At 41.5% G+C, this 18847-nt stretch overlaps 1 protein-coding gene across 1 annotated transcript; it reads right to left on the reverse strand.

Moving 5' to 3' along the window:
* Window positions 1–627: 627 nt before the first annotated feature.
* LOC125904314 (pro-opiomelanocortin-like) lies at window positions 628–8988 on the reverse strand. Its single transcript, XM_049601653.1, has 3 exons — window positions 8854–8988; window positions 7487–7607; window positions 628–2913 (listed from the first exon to the last, which is right to left on the reverse strand). Exons 2-3 carry the CDS (start codon window positions 7601–7603, stop codon window positions 2371–2373), a joined length of 660 nt encoding a protein of 219 aa, XP_049457610.1. The 5' UTR covers window positions 7604–7607; window positions 8854–8988; the 3' UTR covers window positions 628–2370.
* Window positions 8989–18847: the final 9859 nt, after the last annotated feature.

Here is an 18847-nt window from a genome sequence, read left to right on the forward strand (position 1 = left end):
ATAGGAGCCAAATATGTTACTGGGAGGTTTGCTTCTGGCTGTAATTCACTGTGTGGGCATTGGGGGGCGCTGTACTGTCACCTGGTGAGTTCAGGTATTTTAGGATGTGACCTCACTATAATCATCAGGTGTTTGACCCAGAAGGGCAAAAGGTTTTTGACCGCTGTGGTGCTAACTGCCGGCGTTTTCTTTGTTTGATCAGTTGTCAATAAATCCGAATAAATGTTCATTATAATGCACCAGAAGACCAGCGTCCGGACTCTTTTACTCAGCATCAACAACGGTAACGTTAGGGTGAGAAACCAGTAAGTTAGCGAGGCACGTCAACCAGGTTACTCTGGGTCAAGCATCTCAGTAGCTAGTATAAGACTTAGTTCCTATAATAATATATATCTCAGCATTTTCTATGAAATGGGCTACATTGTCAGTTGCAAGTCAAAGCTACATTTGAGATGTCACAAACACTTCTATAAGAACAGAAGTGCTCAAAAGTTCCCTGTTTGAAAATATACAGCTGCACAACATGTAAATAAGAAATGATAATAAAATAAATAGCAGGGCTGTGCGTTAACTTTTTGCACACAGATAGATACAGAAGATAGATAGTAAAAGATAACATCTCACGTGTTTGCTTGCAAATAACTTTTTTTTCACTTTATTTATAGCTATTTACATGAATGAATATATAAAACATTTTTCTATCTTTTTCTGTTCATCTCTCTGTCTCTCTCATTCCTGGTCTGATCCCTGTGGGTGGAGTTACAGTCAGGCAGAAGAACAGAGATTGGTATTGATTGGTCATTAAAGTATGAAAATAATTTCTCCTGCTTACAGTTAATGTGAGATCATGACAACAATAATTCCTGATCTCCACCGAGTAGTTGCCTGAACTGAACCAAACCTTAACCATCAAGGTGGCAGAGCAGAAAATGTTAATATGAATCACTGACAAATGTCGATGTCTAGTGTTGTAACACCGTCTCCACGAAATTACATTTATACAGTACTCATTTGGAACAGCAAGTTGTTTTAAAAGGGAATGTGTTTTATGTCAAAATAATGTGGAAAATTTTAAAGTGATTTTTCTTTTCTGTTCTTGCGATACACACACATGTAGCAACTACAGCAAACTTTTTTAATATTATGTTTAAGTGCTCATAAAAGCCCAAATCTGAAGTAGGCCTACTTCTTTATAAATGGATACATTATATTTTTAAATCTATTATGTTAAAAACTAACTTTGGCAGAAAAGTGTGTGTTCATGGGAAGCCTTCAGTCGTGGCAAGAAGCTGGTTGAGAAAATATGCTTTCAGGCCTTTAAGGTTTGGGAGTATCATGGTTGTGGTTTAATACTGAGTCAACAGCGAGGCCACATTATCATGTTTTTACCCATGTTTAACCCTAAACCCAACTGAAGAGATTCTGTTGTCTAAACCTGATCACACGCAGGAGTCAAGATGCAAACCCTGCTCTCTGGTGTCATCTATCCACCCTGATGGTAGAATCAGCAAATATTTTGACAATCAATGTCTTGTTAAAGTCATTAATTTAAGCAAAAATGCTCCATCATGAATATTTACCGCAATAGTACGAAATTTAACAGTGTCAACTTGGAGTTTTGAAAAAAGGTGCCTGTGTCCACACTGGGTTTTTTTTTTCTTTTCTTTTTCTCATTGCTGGTATCTTTTTCCAGTTGTTCCCAATGACGGCACTCCGAGTGCTACGAGTCGAAAATCACCCCTCCTTTAGCTACTATCTACTGTCACAACAAAGACAGAGAAGCCCATGTGTGGGAGCAAATTGGCTGGCGGACACTGAAAGTTGCTGGTGAGTGTTGTTCTTTTATCACCATTGTAAGCTTGTTGTTAACTGTGTAGTCTCTTTTTTGTTAATGTAGCATTACACTAGCAACCTAGCTAATGTTAACCTTGCCACAGAACCAAAACCCAAGTGCAACGCATAATTTTTTATGAAGTGCTCGCCAGCGCCCTGCCACTGCTTTTCTGCCAGAGAAAAACGCTATGTGAACACAGACCCTCACACATTTCTCACATTTTACAGACTGAAAGATTTAACGTGATGATAATCAGAAGATTATGCGGTATGAAAATAATTGTTAGTTACAAGCTGTGAATGTTATTTAGGCAATGATTTCTCATAAGCATGTAAAGGAAAAAACAAGTTGTGTATATATGAAGGTAATTTATAGGAGACAAGTAGGTGCCAATAAAGGAGTCAGAAAAACACTCAGATGGGTGGTTTTTTTTAAAATCAGTGACAAACATCATATTTTGTTTTTATTTTGGGGGATTTGTTGGCCGATGTCTCTGCTCCTCTTCGAGCTCTTTCCTCCCTCTCCTTCTCACTCCCTCACTGCTCTCCCTCCTGCTGTCCGTCTTTGTTGATGACGTTTTTGAAGAGCGTGAGCAGCGGCCTCTGGCTGCGTTCATCCCAGCTCTTCATGAAGCCACCGTAGCGTTTGCTGGCCGGTGGGCCACCCCAGCGGAAGTGCTTCATCTTGTACCCACCGTCTTTCTTTTCGTGGATGTCACCTGGGAGCTGCTCCTGCTCGTCTTCTGCCACCTCCTGCCCCTTCTCCTCTTCCTCCGCTGCAAGCAGCTTGCTGGTGAGCTCCCGCCTCCTCATCTCTCCGGGGAAAAGCTCGGCTGACTCTTCTTCTACGCCGTTTGAGGTGTAGACTTTGACCGGGCGGCGCTTTCGTCCAACAGGCTTCCCCCAGCGGAAATGCTCCATGGAGTAGGAGCGCTTGGCCTGAGGAGAGGAGGGGGAAGATAAAAGAGGGAGGGGAGGCAGAGAATCGAGATCTGATGGAGGAACAGGTTGGAGGTGGTTGTCGCCTGGGATGACAGGTGTCTCTGCGGTGAGGTCGGAGCGACAGAGCTGGATACATTCCTGCAGGAGAGGACAGAGATGTATTGTTAATATATGAATGGAGAAGAGAATGAAAAAGTTGTTCAGCAACAAACTGAAGACTCATTGTCTCATTAAAAAGCCTTATGGCAGCAGGCAGAAAAGACTTTCTGTACCTCCTTACATTTTGGTGGGATCAGCCTGTCACTATGTGTGCTCTTCCTAAAAACCTCTAATGCATGGAGTGGTGATCCGGGTATTCGCCGTGAACACCGGCTGTTCACTGACAATTGGAAGTGCTCCGCTTTCACCCACGGTCATGAAAAAAAAAATGTTATCCTGGAGAATAATTAACAAGGAAACACTTCTTCTTCAGGGCAGGCCCAGGCAGGCTACACAGTACGCAGGCTACTTTCCCGCAGCTGCTGCCTCTCTGTTGGACTCCGGTACTTCACGTTACTCACGAGCCTTTTTTTTTTTCCAAAGTAAAATTCACATTCAGGGCTTTTCAGAAAACATCCAGGGCTTGAGCCCAAGTAGCCACCCCCTAGCCCCGCCCCTGGGCCATTCTCAGCAGTCAGACAGGAGTCATTTTAATTTACAGGGTTGGTACCTGCGATATTCCACAGGCCAATCCAGCAATCCAATCTAGGGTGACATGCAGTAAAGGGCTGCAGGCTGGAATCAGGCCCGCAGGCACTGTGGCAAGGACACTGCCTTTGTATATTGGATGCCTGCTCTACCCAAGCCACCGGGGACCCCAGCAAATTCTTATTCATAAGGCTCTTCTTGGTCTGTTACCTTCTACCTAGAGATCCACACCCTACAAACAAGTATTGTATGTTACTGTCTTCGCTTGCAGGACTTATTCTTACTAACTGTCCCTAAAGTTCAAACTGAACTGGGAAAAAAGGAGCTCAAGTATGCTGCTCCTTCAGCTTGGCATTACTTGCAAATTTGCTTGAATCTTCAGGAGTTGGTCTCATTTGACACATTAGAAATGTTTCTAAATGAAGCAGGTACATGTGCCTGTTGTTGTTTTAAATGATAGAAGAGTTTCTATCTTTTATATCTTATTGTTTTTGTGAGTTCTTTGTTTTTATTTTAAATTTGTCATATATTTGCTTTATTGTCTGCAACTGTTATTTGTGCTGCTGCCTGTCTTAGCCAGGACAATCTTGAAAAAGAGAATATTAATCTCAATGGGTCTCATTCATGAAATGTTAGTAAATCTGTGAGTAGATTTGCACATGAAAAACCTTGGTACTAAAATCCTACACCAGATTCATGAACGCCGTAGAAACTTGGATCTGAACGTACATCCCGTCAAGCTGTGAACATGGAGCAAACAAAGAGAGAGAGAGAGAATAACGTTTCCGTCACTGAGACTGAAGTTATTTTAGGTGAAGTGGGGTTGAGAAAAACATTTTATTTTCTTCTGTTAGTTGTGGTGTGACAGGGACAGGTGAACCAAAGGCCTGGAAGGAGGTAACGGGTGCTGTTGACTCCGTGTCCTGTTTTGTAAGAACCAATGAAAATGGTTTCACATGAAACTTGATGCAAAAAATGCGTTAAAGTGTGTTATTTGCCCAATAACTGCATTTGAGTCAAGCCCTGCCCCTCCCTCTAGTTTCCCTTGTGGCAGCCGTATGCAAATCAAGCGTCCTGCAGAGCATGTATCAAAGGCATCTGAGTATTGTGAACATAACAGAGAACAATATGAAATAAAATTGTAATTTCTAATAATAACAAGCAAGCATTTATGTGCAATATCTTGATTACACAAGCACTACGAGCGCCTTAGCACCTATGAAAAGATTGGAGCTACTAACATGTTTATGAAACACACATAAATTCCCCTCTGCAAACAGTTTGCACACAGATTTGTTCTGCTCATGTTTAATGAACGAGACAACGAGTTTTGCTCCAAAAAATAAAAATAAAATGGGGGGCAGCTCGGTGGTCATGCATTTAAGGTTGCGTTCTGCAATAAAATGATCACGATAGTTATGTTGATCTTATAGCCTGTCATACATTAGCAGTAAATGCAACAACAGGCAGTCAGTCCGTTGTCTGACTTCTCTGCTCTCTGTTGCTGCCTGTTTGCAGGAGGGAGGGGCTACGGTCTACACAGAGTGGACAGCAATGTTAACTTCAGAGCAGAGCCTACAGTGAAAACAGTGAAACAGAATGTAGGAATCAGTTTTACTAAGGTCAGTGATGCTAATTATCCACAAGTGTAAGTATAATCAATTTCCAACCAGCACAACACAAAGTTGCATAAAATGTGGCATCGTCGGGCCCACTCTGCCCACAGGAACTTGTTTCCTTCTCTTAATCCACATGCAGTTTGTTTTACACAGCCATGGAGCTTGTAACATTAAAGTGCTCAAAGTAAAACTTTTTCACCCAAAACTGAGGAAAGTGTTGACAAAAATGCCAGCACCATGTCAATTATATGGAGGTCATAAACAATGATTCACAGATTAAAACGGTCTGCAAAATACGCCGTTAGTTGATGCCCCATTTCCACCGAGCAGAACAATATGGTTCAGTTCAGTGTAGTACGCTTTTTTTCCATTTTCACCGTGAAAAGTCATGGATGGTACCAAAAGAACCGTTCCGTACCGTCCCCCATTTTTCTTCCGTCCTCTGTAGCGGTGCCTAACAGATCTGGTACTAATTTATTTAACCACTGTTCATACCGTGGTGAGTTTTACATCCATTAGTAAACTACAACTACAATGAAAGGATGTTTTGCTGCCTCTTGCAGCAGCTGTAGTCTGAGAAACTTAATTCACTGGGCCGACTGCCACCAACTTTTAAGGTGAAATGTTTATTTGTAATGTTACTCAATGCATGAGTAGACGATGTAAATCATTTGACGCACCCTAAATTCAAATGTGACAACTTTGACCATTCCATTAGCTTTTGTCGTCTGCTTCGATGACATACACTTTTAGTAACAAGTAAACCTTCAAGCGTTTAAAAATATGTATTAATTTCGACCGGATTATGAGAACTGCATCTATTCTAATCCTCACGTGGAGGGAAAAAAAACCATTGTAGAGTGTTGTTCCTGTGGGCTACGGACAGCTGCACTTACCTGAGAAGGACTAAATGCACAAACCCACTATTTTTAAATATTCTATCAGGAGAGACTCTCACTGCAGCCTGTTTTATTTTCTTCTGAAAATGTCGGCGTGCAGCCTCGTTTAGTAGATGATGAACGAGGCTGCAGACTTTCATCTATGAGGAAATACACTGAGTGCTGGATGAAGCAGTGACTGACCATCAACCACACCATTATTTTAATGTGTTACAAAACAAGCTAACTTGTATTGTTTGCTTGTTTGCAAAGTTAAATTTACATTTACTCCATGTCCTAACTGGACACAAGCATCAGACTATCACGCTATATTGGATGTTATCTATCCAAACCTGATCCATTAAGTATGGAACTCCAACACATCATGTAAAGAAACCATCAGCTGTGGTCTCAGAGTAGCCATTAAGAAAAGACGGGTGAGTATGTACTTCCTCATTATTCATATTTACAACAATAGTATCGCGGGTGTAGCTCCCATATTGTATCATACCACCATCTCCACTCTGTAAAACAAACTAGCTTGTTTGCACCCCCCACAATTCTTACCAGAAACGTTCATCTAGCTGTTGATCTTTCTCCAGCCAGATGACAACTTATTTAGGTTTTTAGTAAAATGAGGAGGTATCCTGTATTTCTCATTTAAACCTCATGAATCAGCTGTTCCTCCTCCATTGCAAGGTGTCCAACACAAGTGACAGAATAAAAACAGAAACAGGGCGTCTGAAAAAAGTTCAGCTCAAAACGGCGTCCCATCAAGTCATGTCGCTCACGGGCAGTTAGGACAGTCCAAAGAAATCAATGCAATCAAACTGATTAAGCCGCTGATGCTTGCTCGAGTTGCATCCAGTTAGGACATGGTGTTAGATGTTATTCAGTTTTATCTGATTACAAAATAAATTCTAAATCAAGACGTGTTTGCACGTTTACTGCCTATGTTATTCTGTGTCATGTAAAATAAACAATATTCTTAAGTTTAACTAATGAACCCTCTTGTTTCTTCCCATTTTAGTAAGTAATGATACTCTTTAAACTGGCATCATTATCAAATTGTACATTGTGATAAATATCAATTTTTTACTATATGGAAAAAAATATTGTTATTTTTACCATCGTCCAGCCCTAGTTTAAGGTGCCTACCAAGAAACACATCTTCTGTCTTCTGTCTGCTCTGTGCAACTTTTTACTCGAGGTTTTGGCTCAACAGTCATAATGTGTGTCTCTGCATTTAGCAGAGTCTTGTCATAATTGTGAGGTTGCCAGGCAACCAGGGTGATACCCACAGATGCTGCACAGACGTTCTGCTGGGAAGAGGAAAGTGTTTTTTGTCCAGAACAGTTTAGGTGCATCTATTAATCTAATGAGATTCAACATGTTCATTAATGAGCTGTAGGTGTTTATAGGTGTAGTTCTTACCATTGGACAGAACCAGGCTGTTTCCATCTGTCTCCAGTGTGTGTGTGTGTGTGTGTGTGTGTGTGTGTGTGTGTGTGTGTGTGTGTTAGTTACCATCATGCTGCCCTCAGACTTGACCTCCTGACAGCTCGGATGTTCCCAGCACTGACTGACAGCTCCTCTGACCACGCCCACCACCGCCACAGCCACCAAAAGCCACGCAGGACACATTCCCCTGCCGACCAATCAGAAACAGCAACATACATTCTTATCTTTTTATCACTATGATGTGCAACTGTACATACAAAATAAAAGCCTCCCATTCACGACACATTCAGTCAGATTCAATTTATCTTAATTAATTTGACGTTAATTCTTATTTCCAAAGCCCAATAATGATTTTTAATTCACGTTTATTAATACAGCCAAGTATCACAAATCACAATTTTTTAAAGATATAAACAGAAAAAAAATCATTCCTCTACTAATAATTACTACAATTACTAATAAATATTTAAAAATATTTTAACATAATTGATCCTTATTTGCAAAACATGCCCACAGCTACAACACATTCACAGCAGAGCGACACACTAATTAAAATTACACATTTGAATATTTATTTTAAAAAAAAGAAAAAGAAATGACTATGGAATAAAGCGGCAAATGTATGTCATGAAATATTTGATTTTTAATCACCTAAGATTTTCTTTAATGATCACAAAATAATTTTTTTTAATAGATTAAGATCACAAATTTGTTATCATTAAAAAACATTATGTACATTTTGTTACGTATATAGAGATAGAACAGTGATACACAACGCTATTTCTAATGACCAGAAAAATAGTGGTGAGATAATATTTTCAAAAATCATTTCGCTTGATCACAACAGAAGACATGTTTAAATGTTCCCTTTGTTTTCTTAGTACAAATAAAAAGGTCACAGATCACATAAACACAAACAGACACTGAAACAAAAGAAAATTTAGTTGTCTAGCTGTTGTTTATTTTGTCTCTTCTAAAAAAGCTTTTACTTTTTAAATCTATTATTGTCTTTTATACTATATTTGGATTCTTCTTATTTCTTCTAACTTATGTTGATTCCTTGCTCATCTTTAAAGTTTGACTTCTTTAGATATTCGTTTTTACTTCTATTTTAGGTTGTTTTATATTTCATATATTCACACATTTTTATGTTTTTGTTTTCATCATTTGCTTCTTTTTGTTCATTATCTTATGTTTGCCTTTTGCATTTATGTATTTTTTTATTATTAATTTAGTTATTTGTTATTATTGTTATATTATTTTTTCTTTATTTTACTTTCATCCTATTTTTCAATGTATCAGATGTTTTATTTAATTAACAAGTAGATTACAGAAAACACAGCTTTTAAATATAATTTAAATTAAGAAATTGAGGTTCAAAAACAAAGATTGTAAATAATAATAATATATGAACAGGAAGTGAGGATACTCACCACGCTGTCCTGTCTGTCTCTCTCTCTGTCTAATGTTTTCTTGTCGTTTGGCTGTTGGACAGATTTCTGTTGTTTCCCTTCACTTTTGTCCGTCCAACTGACCACACGACTTTATATCCTGTCAGCCAAGGACACACACACACACACACACACACACACACACACAAATGATGACGTCATTACCTGAAATCTCCCCATCGTTCTCATTCATGCTTGTAAACACAGACAAAGCTGCATGAAAAGGGACAATCGATGAAATATCACTCCCTGTTCCACCCGCACACACCATCATCATCATCCTCATCATCATCACTCTCCAATGAGAAACCTCCTAACCCAAAAACTAAGCTTTCCAGAATAACGAGTCTGCAGCCACATAAGCAGGTCTGAGGCTGTCATGTTCATTTTGACAAAAAAACAGACGACAGAGATGTCAGTCAATACTCCACTTTGGTCCAGTCTGAAATATCTAAACAGTTATTTAATAGACTGCTGAGAGAGTTTGTACAGAAGACATTCCCCAAAGGACAATTATTTTATATTAGGAACCTTTTGTTGTTTTTCCTGTAGTTTTTTGGCCCCCATGTGTGGATGTCTTTTAAGGTCTTGTCGCTGCTTTTTAGCCCCCAAATGTGGGTGTTTTTCAGGGGACCTGTCCCTGCTTTTTAGCATCCAAATCTGTCTGTTTTTTAGGGACTTGTCACCTCTCTTTGGCCACCAAATGTGGGTGTTTTTCAGGGACCCGGCACTGCTTTTTAGCCACCAAATTTTGGTGTTTTTTAGGGACCTGTCCCTGCTTTTTAGCCCCCAAATGTGGGTGTTTTTTAGGGTTCCATCACTGCTTTTAACCCCCAGATATGGGTGTTTTTTAGGGTCCCATCACTGCTTTTAACTCCCAGGTGTGGGTGTTTTTTAGGGACTCGGCACTGTTTTTAGCCCCCAGATGTGGGTGTTTTTCGGGGACCTGGCACTGCCTTTTAGCCCCAACATTTTGGTGTTTTTCAGGGACCCATCACTGCTTTTTAACCGGCAAATGTGGGTGTTTTTAGGAACCGGTCACTGCTTTTGAGCCCCCAAATGTGGGTGTTTTTTAGGGACCCATCACTGCTTTTTAACCCCCAAATGTGGGTGTTGTTTAGGGACCTGTCACTGCTTTTTAGCCTCCAAATATGGGTGTTTCTTAGGGACCTGTCACTGTTTTCCCACTGGCTTTTTAGTCTCCAAATGTGGGTGTTTTTTAAGGACCCATCACTGCTTATTAACCCCCAAATGTGGGTATTTTTTAGGGATCCATCACTGCTTTGTAACCCTCAAATGTGGGTATTTTTTAGGGACTTGTCACTGCTTTTTACCCCCAAATGTGGGTGTTTTTCGGGATTGTTGCTGTTTTTCCTGTAGCTTTGTAGCCCCCAAATGTGGGTGTTTTTAAGGACCTGTTGTTTTGTTTCCAGTAGTCTTATAGGCACCAAACATGTTTTTTTTAGGGAAGTGTCATTGTTTTTCCTGTTGAGATATTGCCATGAAAAGCAGTTGTTTTTCACGGAGACATGGTTGCGTTTCTTGTCAGATAGTGCCACAAAAAGCGTTGGGTTTCTTGACAGAACGGTGGCAAAAAAAAGTGGGTATCTTAAAAACATCATAAGGTAAAACATGATCTTTTTTTAAACCATAACCAAGTGGATGTTGTGCCTACAACCACACATTAACCACCATGTTGTAAAGGTTCTCTGATCCAGCTCATAATAATGTATACATGTAATGTATCTGTGGTTTGCAGAAGTATAAAATGCAAACATTTATTCTGGTGGTTTGGTTGTATTTTAGGACAACCAAAGATGGATACAAGTTTTTTTCATTCGCCATAATGGAGACTGATGTGAAAGGTTTTTTTCATTTCACAAATGACCAAACACCTGCAACATTAATGTCATTCCCATCAGCCTCAGCTGTATTTTGTAACTGACCTATGGCTAAGTCCCGCCCTCAAACGCGATGAGCCAATCACAGTGCGTACATTCTTGGAACCCATCGGCTGTATTCGGTGTCTGACTTCCGGCAGACAGCAATACAGCCTCTGGGGGCAGACCCCCGATTTTTTGGCATTCCGGTTTGATTTGGGCGAAGGAGGCAAATTTCCGTTTCCGATTGCCGTTTATGTAAATATGCTGAACCATTGCGATGGATTCAGAGTTTGCAGTGACGCCAATTATGTTCCACCTCGTTAGTTCACCGCGCGGACCATTTAACCTGGCAACAACTGCAGCCGGCTCAAACGTGACTGGTCAATATCACACGGACTACAAACAGCCTACGACCGGAAACCAGGGCTCTTCCGCTCTTCTTCCGGAGGCAAGATCTCTGGGGTTTTCCTACAGACTCTACATTCACTGAATGTAGAGTCTGTTTATAGAGACTACAGTGCGTATAGCCATTCCCATACGTTCGGACATTCTCTGCCTGGACGTCCATAGAAAAGCATTACAGAAAGTCAGTTTTGTTCGGTTTCATGAGCTTTTTTGGAGATTTAAAGTTTAAAAATGGTCAAACGGTGTGCGTGGGGTACATGCAACACAAGGTATCCTGAGAGGTTGGGCGACGGGGTGTATTTTTTACCCTTTCCTAAACCACATCTCATCCGAGAAAAGTGTCTCCTTTGGATAAAGTTATGTGGTAATGTTAGACCACAACATCAACTCAACGGGAACTGCCCATTGGTCCGACAGCCCATTGGTTCGACATCCCATTGTTCCGACCACATTAAACCCATTCCGAAATCATCATGTTGCCCTGTGGTTAAGGTCTGCTTAGGTTTAGGCGCAAAAACCACTTAGTTAGGGCCAGGAAAAGATCATGGTGTGGGTTAAAATGAAAAACAAAGTGACAAACACATAAGCCGTGAGCCTGCTTCGCCTCAAGCTTTTCCCAGCTGACCCAGAGTTGGTCGCGGAGCACCATACGCCCACTGCGAGCCGTTCAGCACCGCGGACAGTCGGACTAATGGGATGTCGAACCAGTGGGCTGTCGGACCAATGACACGGACCCAACTCAACGTGAATAAGATTAACAATGATGTCTACATCTGTTCTAAGGTAAGTCAACATCATGTTTGAGGCAACATATTGTCATTTTGCTGGAAAGAAATATAAAGTTATCTTTAACATCTCTAGCTAACATTAGCCTAACATTAGCTCCTAGCTGCGTAGTTCATCATGTCACCTTGTTTTCTGGGAGTTCATTAGCCTATGTTGTTCTAGTTTTGTACTTTGGTGATCGTACATCATTGTTAGCTGTTGTCCAAAGGGCTCTAGTTAAACTAACGTTAACTTCTGGAGCTTAGCTTCATTAACTTTTCTGTAATCGCAGAGATAACAAAGGTTGGCAAATGTTATGCTGAATGATTCAATGTAAATACTGTAGCACCAAACTAACGGAGAGACACTCTTGGTAAAGATGGTAAAAAGGCCGTTATCCTTTTCTCATATTCTGAGCCAAAAACCTTAACTTCAGTGGCACTTTAACTTGTTGTCTTTGATGGTGACGGCAACGAGATGCAGTTCACAAGCGTAAGTTACACTGTGACCTGTAAATTTTGGCTTGTAATTTAAGCTTTTCATCGACCTTCTCAACAAATAAAATGATGAATATATCCCTCCAATGCGTAGTTTAGGCCCTTTTGGTTACTTCTTAATGACATCTGATCATTATGTCTCCAAAAATCATCAATTGCCTCCTGCGAAATGCCATGTACTGTGACACCAGCCATAGCGCCGGTCACTGAATGTTGATAGTTTGTCCGAGTGAGTGGAGGGGGGCGTGGCTTAGCCATAGGTCAATTGGTGTTAATAAGTAAAAGTTAGCATGCCAACATGCAAAACTAAGATGATGTCTCAGTATCTGCCTCAGTTGTATTTATTCTTGCCCATTATGCCTCTGTCCGTCCTGTCTGCCACACTCCCACTTCTGCAGGCCCCTTTAAGTGTCATTCTACACCTGTCCACCAGGTGTCCCCAGACTTTGCCACCTGATCTAGTCACCTGACTCCCACATCCAGCCCCCATCCTCCTGCTCACCTGTTCTCCATTTCCCTCACAATTGCTGCAGTATTTATACTGGCACATCTCCACCAGCTCCTGGACAGATAGTCGATGTTGCTTTGTGCCAAAACTGTATCTGAACTTGAACTCTGAAGCAGCAGTCTGAACCTGTATACTTTACCCTAAAGCTGAAGTTAAAATTTGTGTGACGGTATGTTGTGAATTAGTGTTGACATTTAGTTGGGACCCCTGTGATGTCACAGAGAATCAGAAATGTCGGACAAACGTAATGTGGTTGTCTGTGGGCACCAGTAGCTCTATGATGCAACATTAATACTGTATGGAGACAGAACAAAGGAGGATAGGACTTTGAGATTAGTGAGTGAAGCCATAGGACTACATGGTAAATCCTGGATGTAATTGTGATCTATGTAAGCTATCAGTTGTGCCCAGCTACAAACCGAATTAACACTAACTGTAGAGTCAGCTGCCTTCCCTAGTTAGCACGGGGAAAATATTCGCCAGTTGTGAAACACTCCAAAAAACACACAAATAACACGAGGTAAAGGTGCACTTTCCATTGAGTGAGAACACACCAAAAGTCTTGCTCAAATTATCTTTAAATCTGTGTAATACTTGTATTTTATTAGTCTGTTTTCATCTTGGGATAACAGCAGGTGAAGATGAGCTGTTTCCTACATGATGTTTTTCTAATGTCAGACTGCGGACTCAAGAACAAAAACATCGATCCACACAACAGAAAGAAATGCAGCCTGCAAATCTCCATTCAGCAACCTGCGGCTCCTGTTGAGTGTTAAATGTCATCCGATGTATCAGGCAGATTAACACCAAAGCGGCATGTCGTCACTGGAGGCAAGAGGGGATTCAGACCTGTGGGTCAGAGTCTACAGTTACACACAGTCACCTGCTGCAGCATCTTTTTAGAACCCTCTGTGTGACAGATCATAAATCTGAGGGAGATTGACTAGCTTATTGGACCACTGGAGGAAAGGTCAATGAGGATGAACTTAATTTTTTAAAGCTTCGTGTCCACCAGGAGCCTCACCTTCAAGTCTCTAAGACTTCTGGGACCCTCACCTTAACCTTCAGCGCCCACCAGAAGCCCAATTTTAAGACCCATCATGCACCAGGAGCCTCTCTTTAAGCCTTTACGTCCACCATCATAAAGGCAGGATGTAAGTGCTTGTCAGATGGTTGAAGAGCATCTGGAAAGTTTACCTTTCCAACACGTGCTTAAAGGTTTTTGCAGTGTTTGGTCAGGTTTGTGAAGGTCAAGCTCTTTCCAAAAAGAGAGAAGAAAAAAGAAAAGTCATGGAATCTGAAAAAAGCAATTTCCAGGCCTGAAAAAAATTGGAAAAAATAAATAAACCCAGAAAATTTGGGAAAGTCATGGAGACTGGCTTTACACTTATCTGTGTGACAGAGTATATGTACTACACAGTGTCGATGTCCGGGCAGATCAGTCTCATCACTTAACATTATGTTGTTCTCTGTGTCTTGGCAACATTAGACTACATCCTGAGTTGCAGTTTCTACTTAGTCCACATGTGAATTCACGCTAGCCAGGAAAATACTGATTTATTTATTATTTCTTCACCTGGATGAGTATAAGGCTGAGAAAGACCAGGAGGTGGGACATGCAAAATGTGGACTGGTTAAACTCCCCACATTTCAAACATAGGTGAACCAATTTTTCAGGTTCTCAGCCAATCTATTTTTGGTCAAAATGCTCTAAATAGTTCAAAATTAGGTGCGGGGACCAGAACGGAACTGGTTCCTTGTTGGTGGAAAAAGGGTAATAGAGATACAAAAGGGTGCCCTGTCACTGTGAGATACCAAGGGGCGTGACAAAGTGTTGGTGTTTGATGATGCAGGAAGGAGAACTGATAAGTTTATCTATCTTAAAACTAAAAGACATGTATTTTTCTTTGTCTCCTGGTACATCATTCTGTAAAAATACCAGGCCCAGTTGTCACAAGTATTCATATTTCCCTTTTTGTGTAACCTAATAAACAGATATCTGCTTTTGTATGTAGAGTCTGGTGGCAGCGTAATCAGAGTCATATTGACCAATCAAGTTTGAGTGGCAGGTAACTGGTCCATGTGGAGAGGCAAAACACATTGGCCAAAATGCAATCTGAGAACCTCTCAACTATTGTCTTACAACAATTTTGCTTTTTGTTTTCTTTTTTAAGGATATTAGCCAAAATGACTGCAGCACAGAGGAGGAAGTCAATGCTCTCATCCACTGAGGCTTACTGTCGTCAGACCAATAGCTGATGTTCTCTGGGATTGCTTGTTGTGTTCTCAAAATGTAAAAAAAAAAAAAAAAAAAAAAAGGTGAAGAAAACCATAGAGCTTAGTTATAGAAATTGTTTTTTCATAGTTGAACGTTGTTGTTGTTGTTCTATGCTTTCGTCAAAGACTTGACTGTGTCTGTTTTTTTCTGTTTTTCTAATGGAACAAAGTGAGCAGCTTCTGGAGGCAGGCAGGTAAATATAAACCCATTAGAGGACTCCTGCAGCCTTGAACATCCATTCAGCCCATTAAAGACACACACTCTCTACCTTGTTCTGGAAGAATATGAAGAGGTAATGGCACGATGACACAAGAGTCAGATGAGCCTGTTAGGCTCCCATCCCGTTAAAGGGGACCCTTTTTCTTATTTTCTGTCTTATAATGTTACAATGTCGGATGTTCATATTAAATGTGGCTAAAGTTTCAAATGATGAGGTAAACAAATGTAAAAGTAAAAACTCCAGACTGTTCTGAATACTCTGTTTTCAAAGAGACAAGCTGCTCTCAGCTCTCCAACTCTGTCCTCCACCACACCCACCATGAAACACCACAAGCTATATACAACAGAAAAATGCAGTATTAGACTGTTTATGATGCAAACTCATTTTAGCTCAGTGTTAGAGTCTCTGGTGCATGGTGTTTCACAGCCACACTCACCATGCCACTGCCAGTGCGACAACAGCCCCACCAGCAAAAAGAGCATAAAAGTATTTTTTTAGTCTTCCAAAAAGATGCACAGACGACTAAAATAAACACTCAGTGGAATACGGTTCATTTGGGTAAGTCAGGCCAAGGCTGTGCTGAATCAACAGACACAGGAGAAAAGGTTACTTTCGTAACAGGACAGAGACATTCCTTGGAGACAGCGACGAGGCCAAAAAGATTTCAATTAGGAGAGACTCGTTCTAAGAGAAAAGAATATCATTTACATGTGCACATAAGTATGAGAAATGTGAAAAGTCTTTGGCGATTAGACCCCATCGTAATGTCACCCATTTATTTGTTCATTCCAGGAGGGAGGTAAAGACTTATGGGGTTAGTGTGCACTGCGCAGCTGTATTATCTGCGAAAATAGTGGTTAGAGCAGGTGTCCCATGCACAGAGGCGCAGCCCTTGGCGAAGCGGCCGCGGCTCAACTCTGGCCTGCAGCCCCCTACTGCATGCCATGGAACCTGAGATGGTTCAGCGGTTTGGCGCTGCGTTTGTAGTGATGCAGGTGCTGTGCTGGATTGTTGTGGTAAAGAGGTAGCTGAGCCAGAGGGCAAAACTTTTGATTTACTGGTCCATCTACATGCCAACCCTCACCTATGGTCATGAGCTTTGGGTAGTGACAGAAACAATGAAGTTGCAGATAGCCTATGAGCCGCTAAAATGAGTCTCCTGCATGGGGTGTCTGTGCTCAGCCTTAAGGACAGGGTAAAGAGCTCGGACAACCCAAGGGAGCTCGGAGTAGAGCCGCTGCTCCTTTGCGTCGAATGGGATCAGTTAAAGTGAATCGGGCATCTGATCAGGATGCTTCCTGGGCGCCTCCCGCTGGAGGTGTTCAGGGCATATTCAACTGGTAGGAGGCCCCAGGGCAGACCCAGAACACACTGGAGGGATTACATATCTCATCTGGCCTGGGAACGCCTTGGGGTCCCCCAGGAGGTGCTGAACAGTGTTGCTGAGTAGAAGGACGTCTGGAGTACTTTGCTCAGGCTGCAGTTGAAAGTAAGCACTTGAAAATGTATGGCTGGAGTATCAATTGTAACATGAAAAGTTTGTTACAACAAAATGTTTTCATCATGTAACAAGATATTTTCATGTTATTACAAAATTTTCATGTTATTAAAAAAGAGAATGTGAAAAAGATCTTGTTATAACAAGAAACTTTTCATGTTATGACTGATACTGATCAGTAGGCAGTTGTACAAAAAAGTTCTCGTGGCACAAAAACCACTTGGTTATGTTTATGAAAAGATCACTTTTGGCTTAAAATAACCAGTTTTGGCAGTACAGTCTTTGCTGGAAATGCAGCAATTACTCAGAAAATACAACTGTTTTCCGCTGTTTTGCTCTATCACTGGAGGAAAAACAGCAGCAGCTTCGCTGTTTCTTGTTCTTGAACAGTGGTCTGCAGCCTGGCACACCATCCACCATCCCCTCCAACTCCTGATGAAGTCAGCTCATATACTACGTCAGTTTAAAAACACTGATATGGGGGTGGTGGTAGCGTAGTGGATAGTGTCGGTGTCCTATGTACAGAGGCACCTGCCACGCTGCAGTGGCCGCGGGTTCGATTCTAGCCTGCAGCCCTTTGCTGCGTGAAAAAAAAAAAAAAGAAATGTTGATATGATACTATGACACATACAAATGTAACAAATTTGTTCCATCCATCCATCCTGAGGCTTTCCCAGGCCAGATGAGATATGTAATCCCTCCAGTGTGTTCTGGGTCTGCCCCAGGGCCTCCTAACAGTGGGATGTGCTTGAAACACCTCTAACCAGAGGCGCCCTGGAGGATCCTGATAAGATGCCCAAACCACCTCAACTGACTCCTTCCAAGCTCCCTCCATTTGTCTGAGCTCTTCACCCTATCTCTAAGCTCCTCCAAGAAGCGCTAGCTTAACATGGTGGAGGGTTTGTGTGTCTCTGTGAACCTGGGAGCTGTGTTGTCTGGGGCTAATAGCCCCTGGTAGAGTCTCCCAAGGCAAAGTGGTCACAGGGGAGGAGCCAGACTAAGAGCAATTAAAGAAGACTTTGATAAAACTGCATATTTGGAGCTTGAGCACCTCACCTGGTATGGGGGTACCGGGGCCCTACCCTGGAGCCAGGCCTGGTGGCCAGGCCATGGGGCCGGGTCGGAGGGATACCAATCTGTAGTAATCTGCTCAGAAGACGATGTGTTTTTTATGTCTTTGGGATTCTGTGACAAGATTGATGCCCCATTATTCCTGAAGTGTGGCACTAGGACCCATACAAGGCTTGTGGATATTAGGAGGGTGGCTGCCACAGTTGGCATAGAGGTTTGTAGGGCTCTAATCGGGTTGCATGCATATACAAGATGTGACACTGTGCTTTTGCTGGCAAAGGGAAGACAAGCGCCTTAAAACTCCTGACCAGCAAAAGGGAAACTCAGGACCATGGCCGGCCCAAGTCTCCATGGGGCCCTAGGCAAAATTTGATTTTGGGGCCCTCTATTACTGCCACTAATACTGATTATTGATCATTCACACACCTACTATGACTTATCATGACTTCATGTTCTACTCTGTCATTACGGATACACTTGTAAAACTAGATGTGAGAACTTTCTGTTGTAGTCAGATTGTAATCCACAGTGATTTAGGCCATGGAAGCGGACAACAGATTTGCAAACTTGCAGAAAAATCTTTCAATATTTGGCAATCAGCAACTCCCCCTACTGGCCACACAGAGAATCAATACATAAAACCTCAAAGAGCAGCCCAGCATGTTTTACCCATCTATGGTTTTTAATCTGAAATGGTAGCAAATTCAGCTACAAGAGCAGCCTGGGGTTGATTTACACTTAATATTTAAAGTGATATAGTACTGAGTGGGATACCAAATGTCATCTAGGCCAACTAAAAGTAACAAAATAAACCAATCATTTACTGTAAACACAATCTGCTTTATTATTTT

The sequence above is a fragment of the Epinephelus fuscoguttatus genome, linkage group LG17, assembly GCF_011397635.1.
Source record: "Epinephelus fuscoguttatus linkage group LG17, E.fuscoguttatus.final_Chr_v1".
NCBI lineage: Eukaryota > Metazoa > Chordata > Actinopteri > Perciformes > Serranidae > Epinephelus > Epinephelus fuscoguttatus.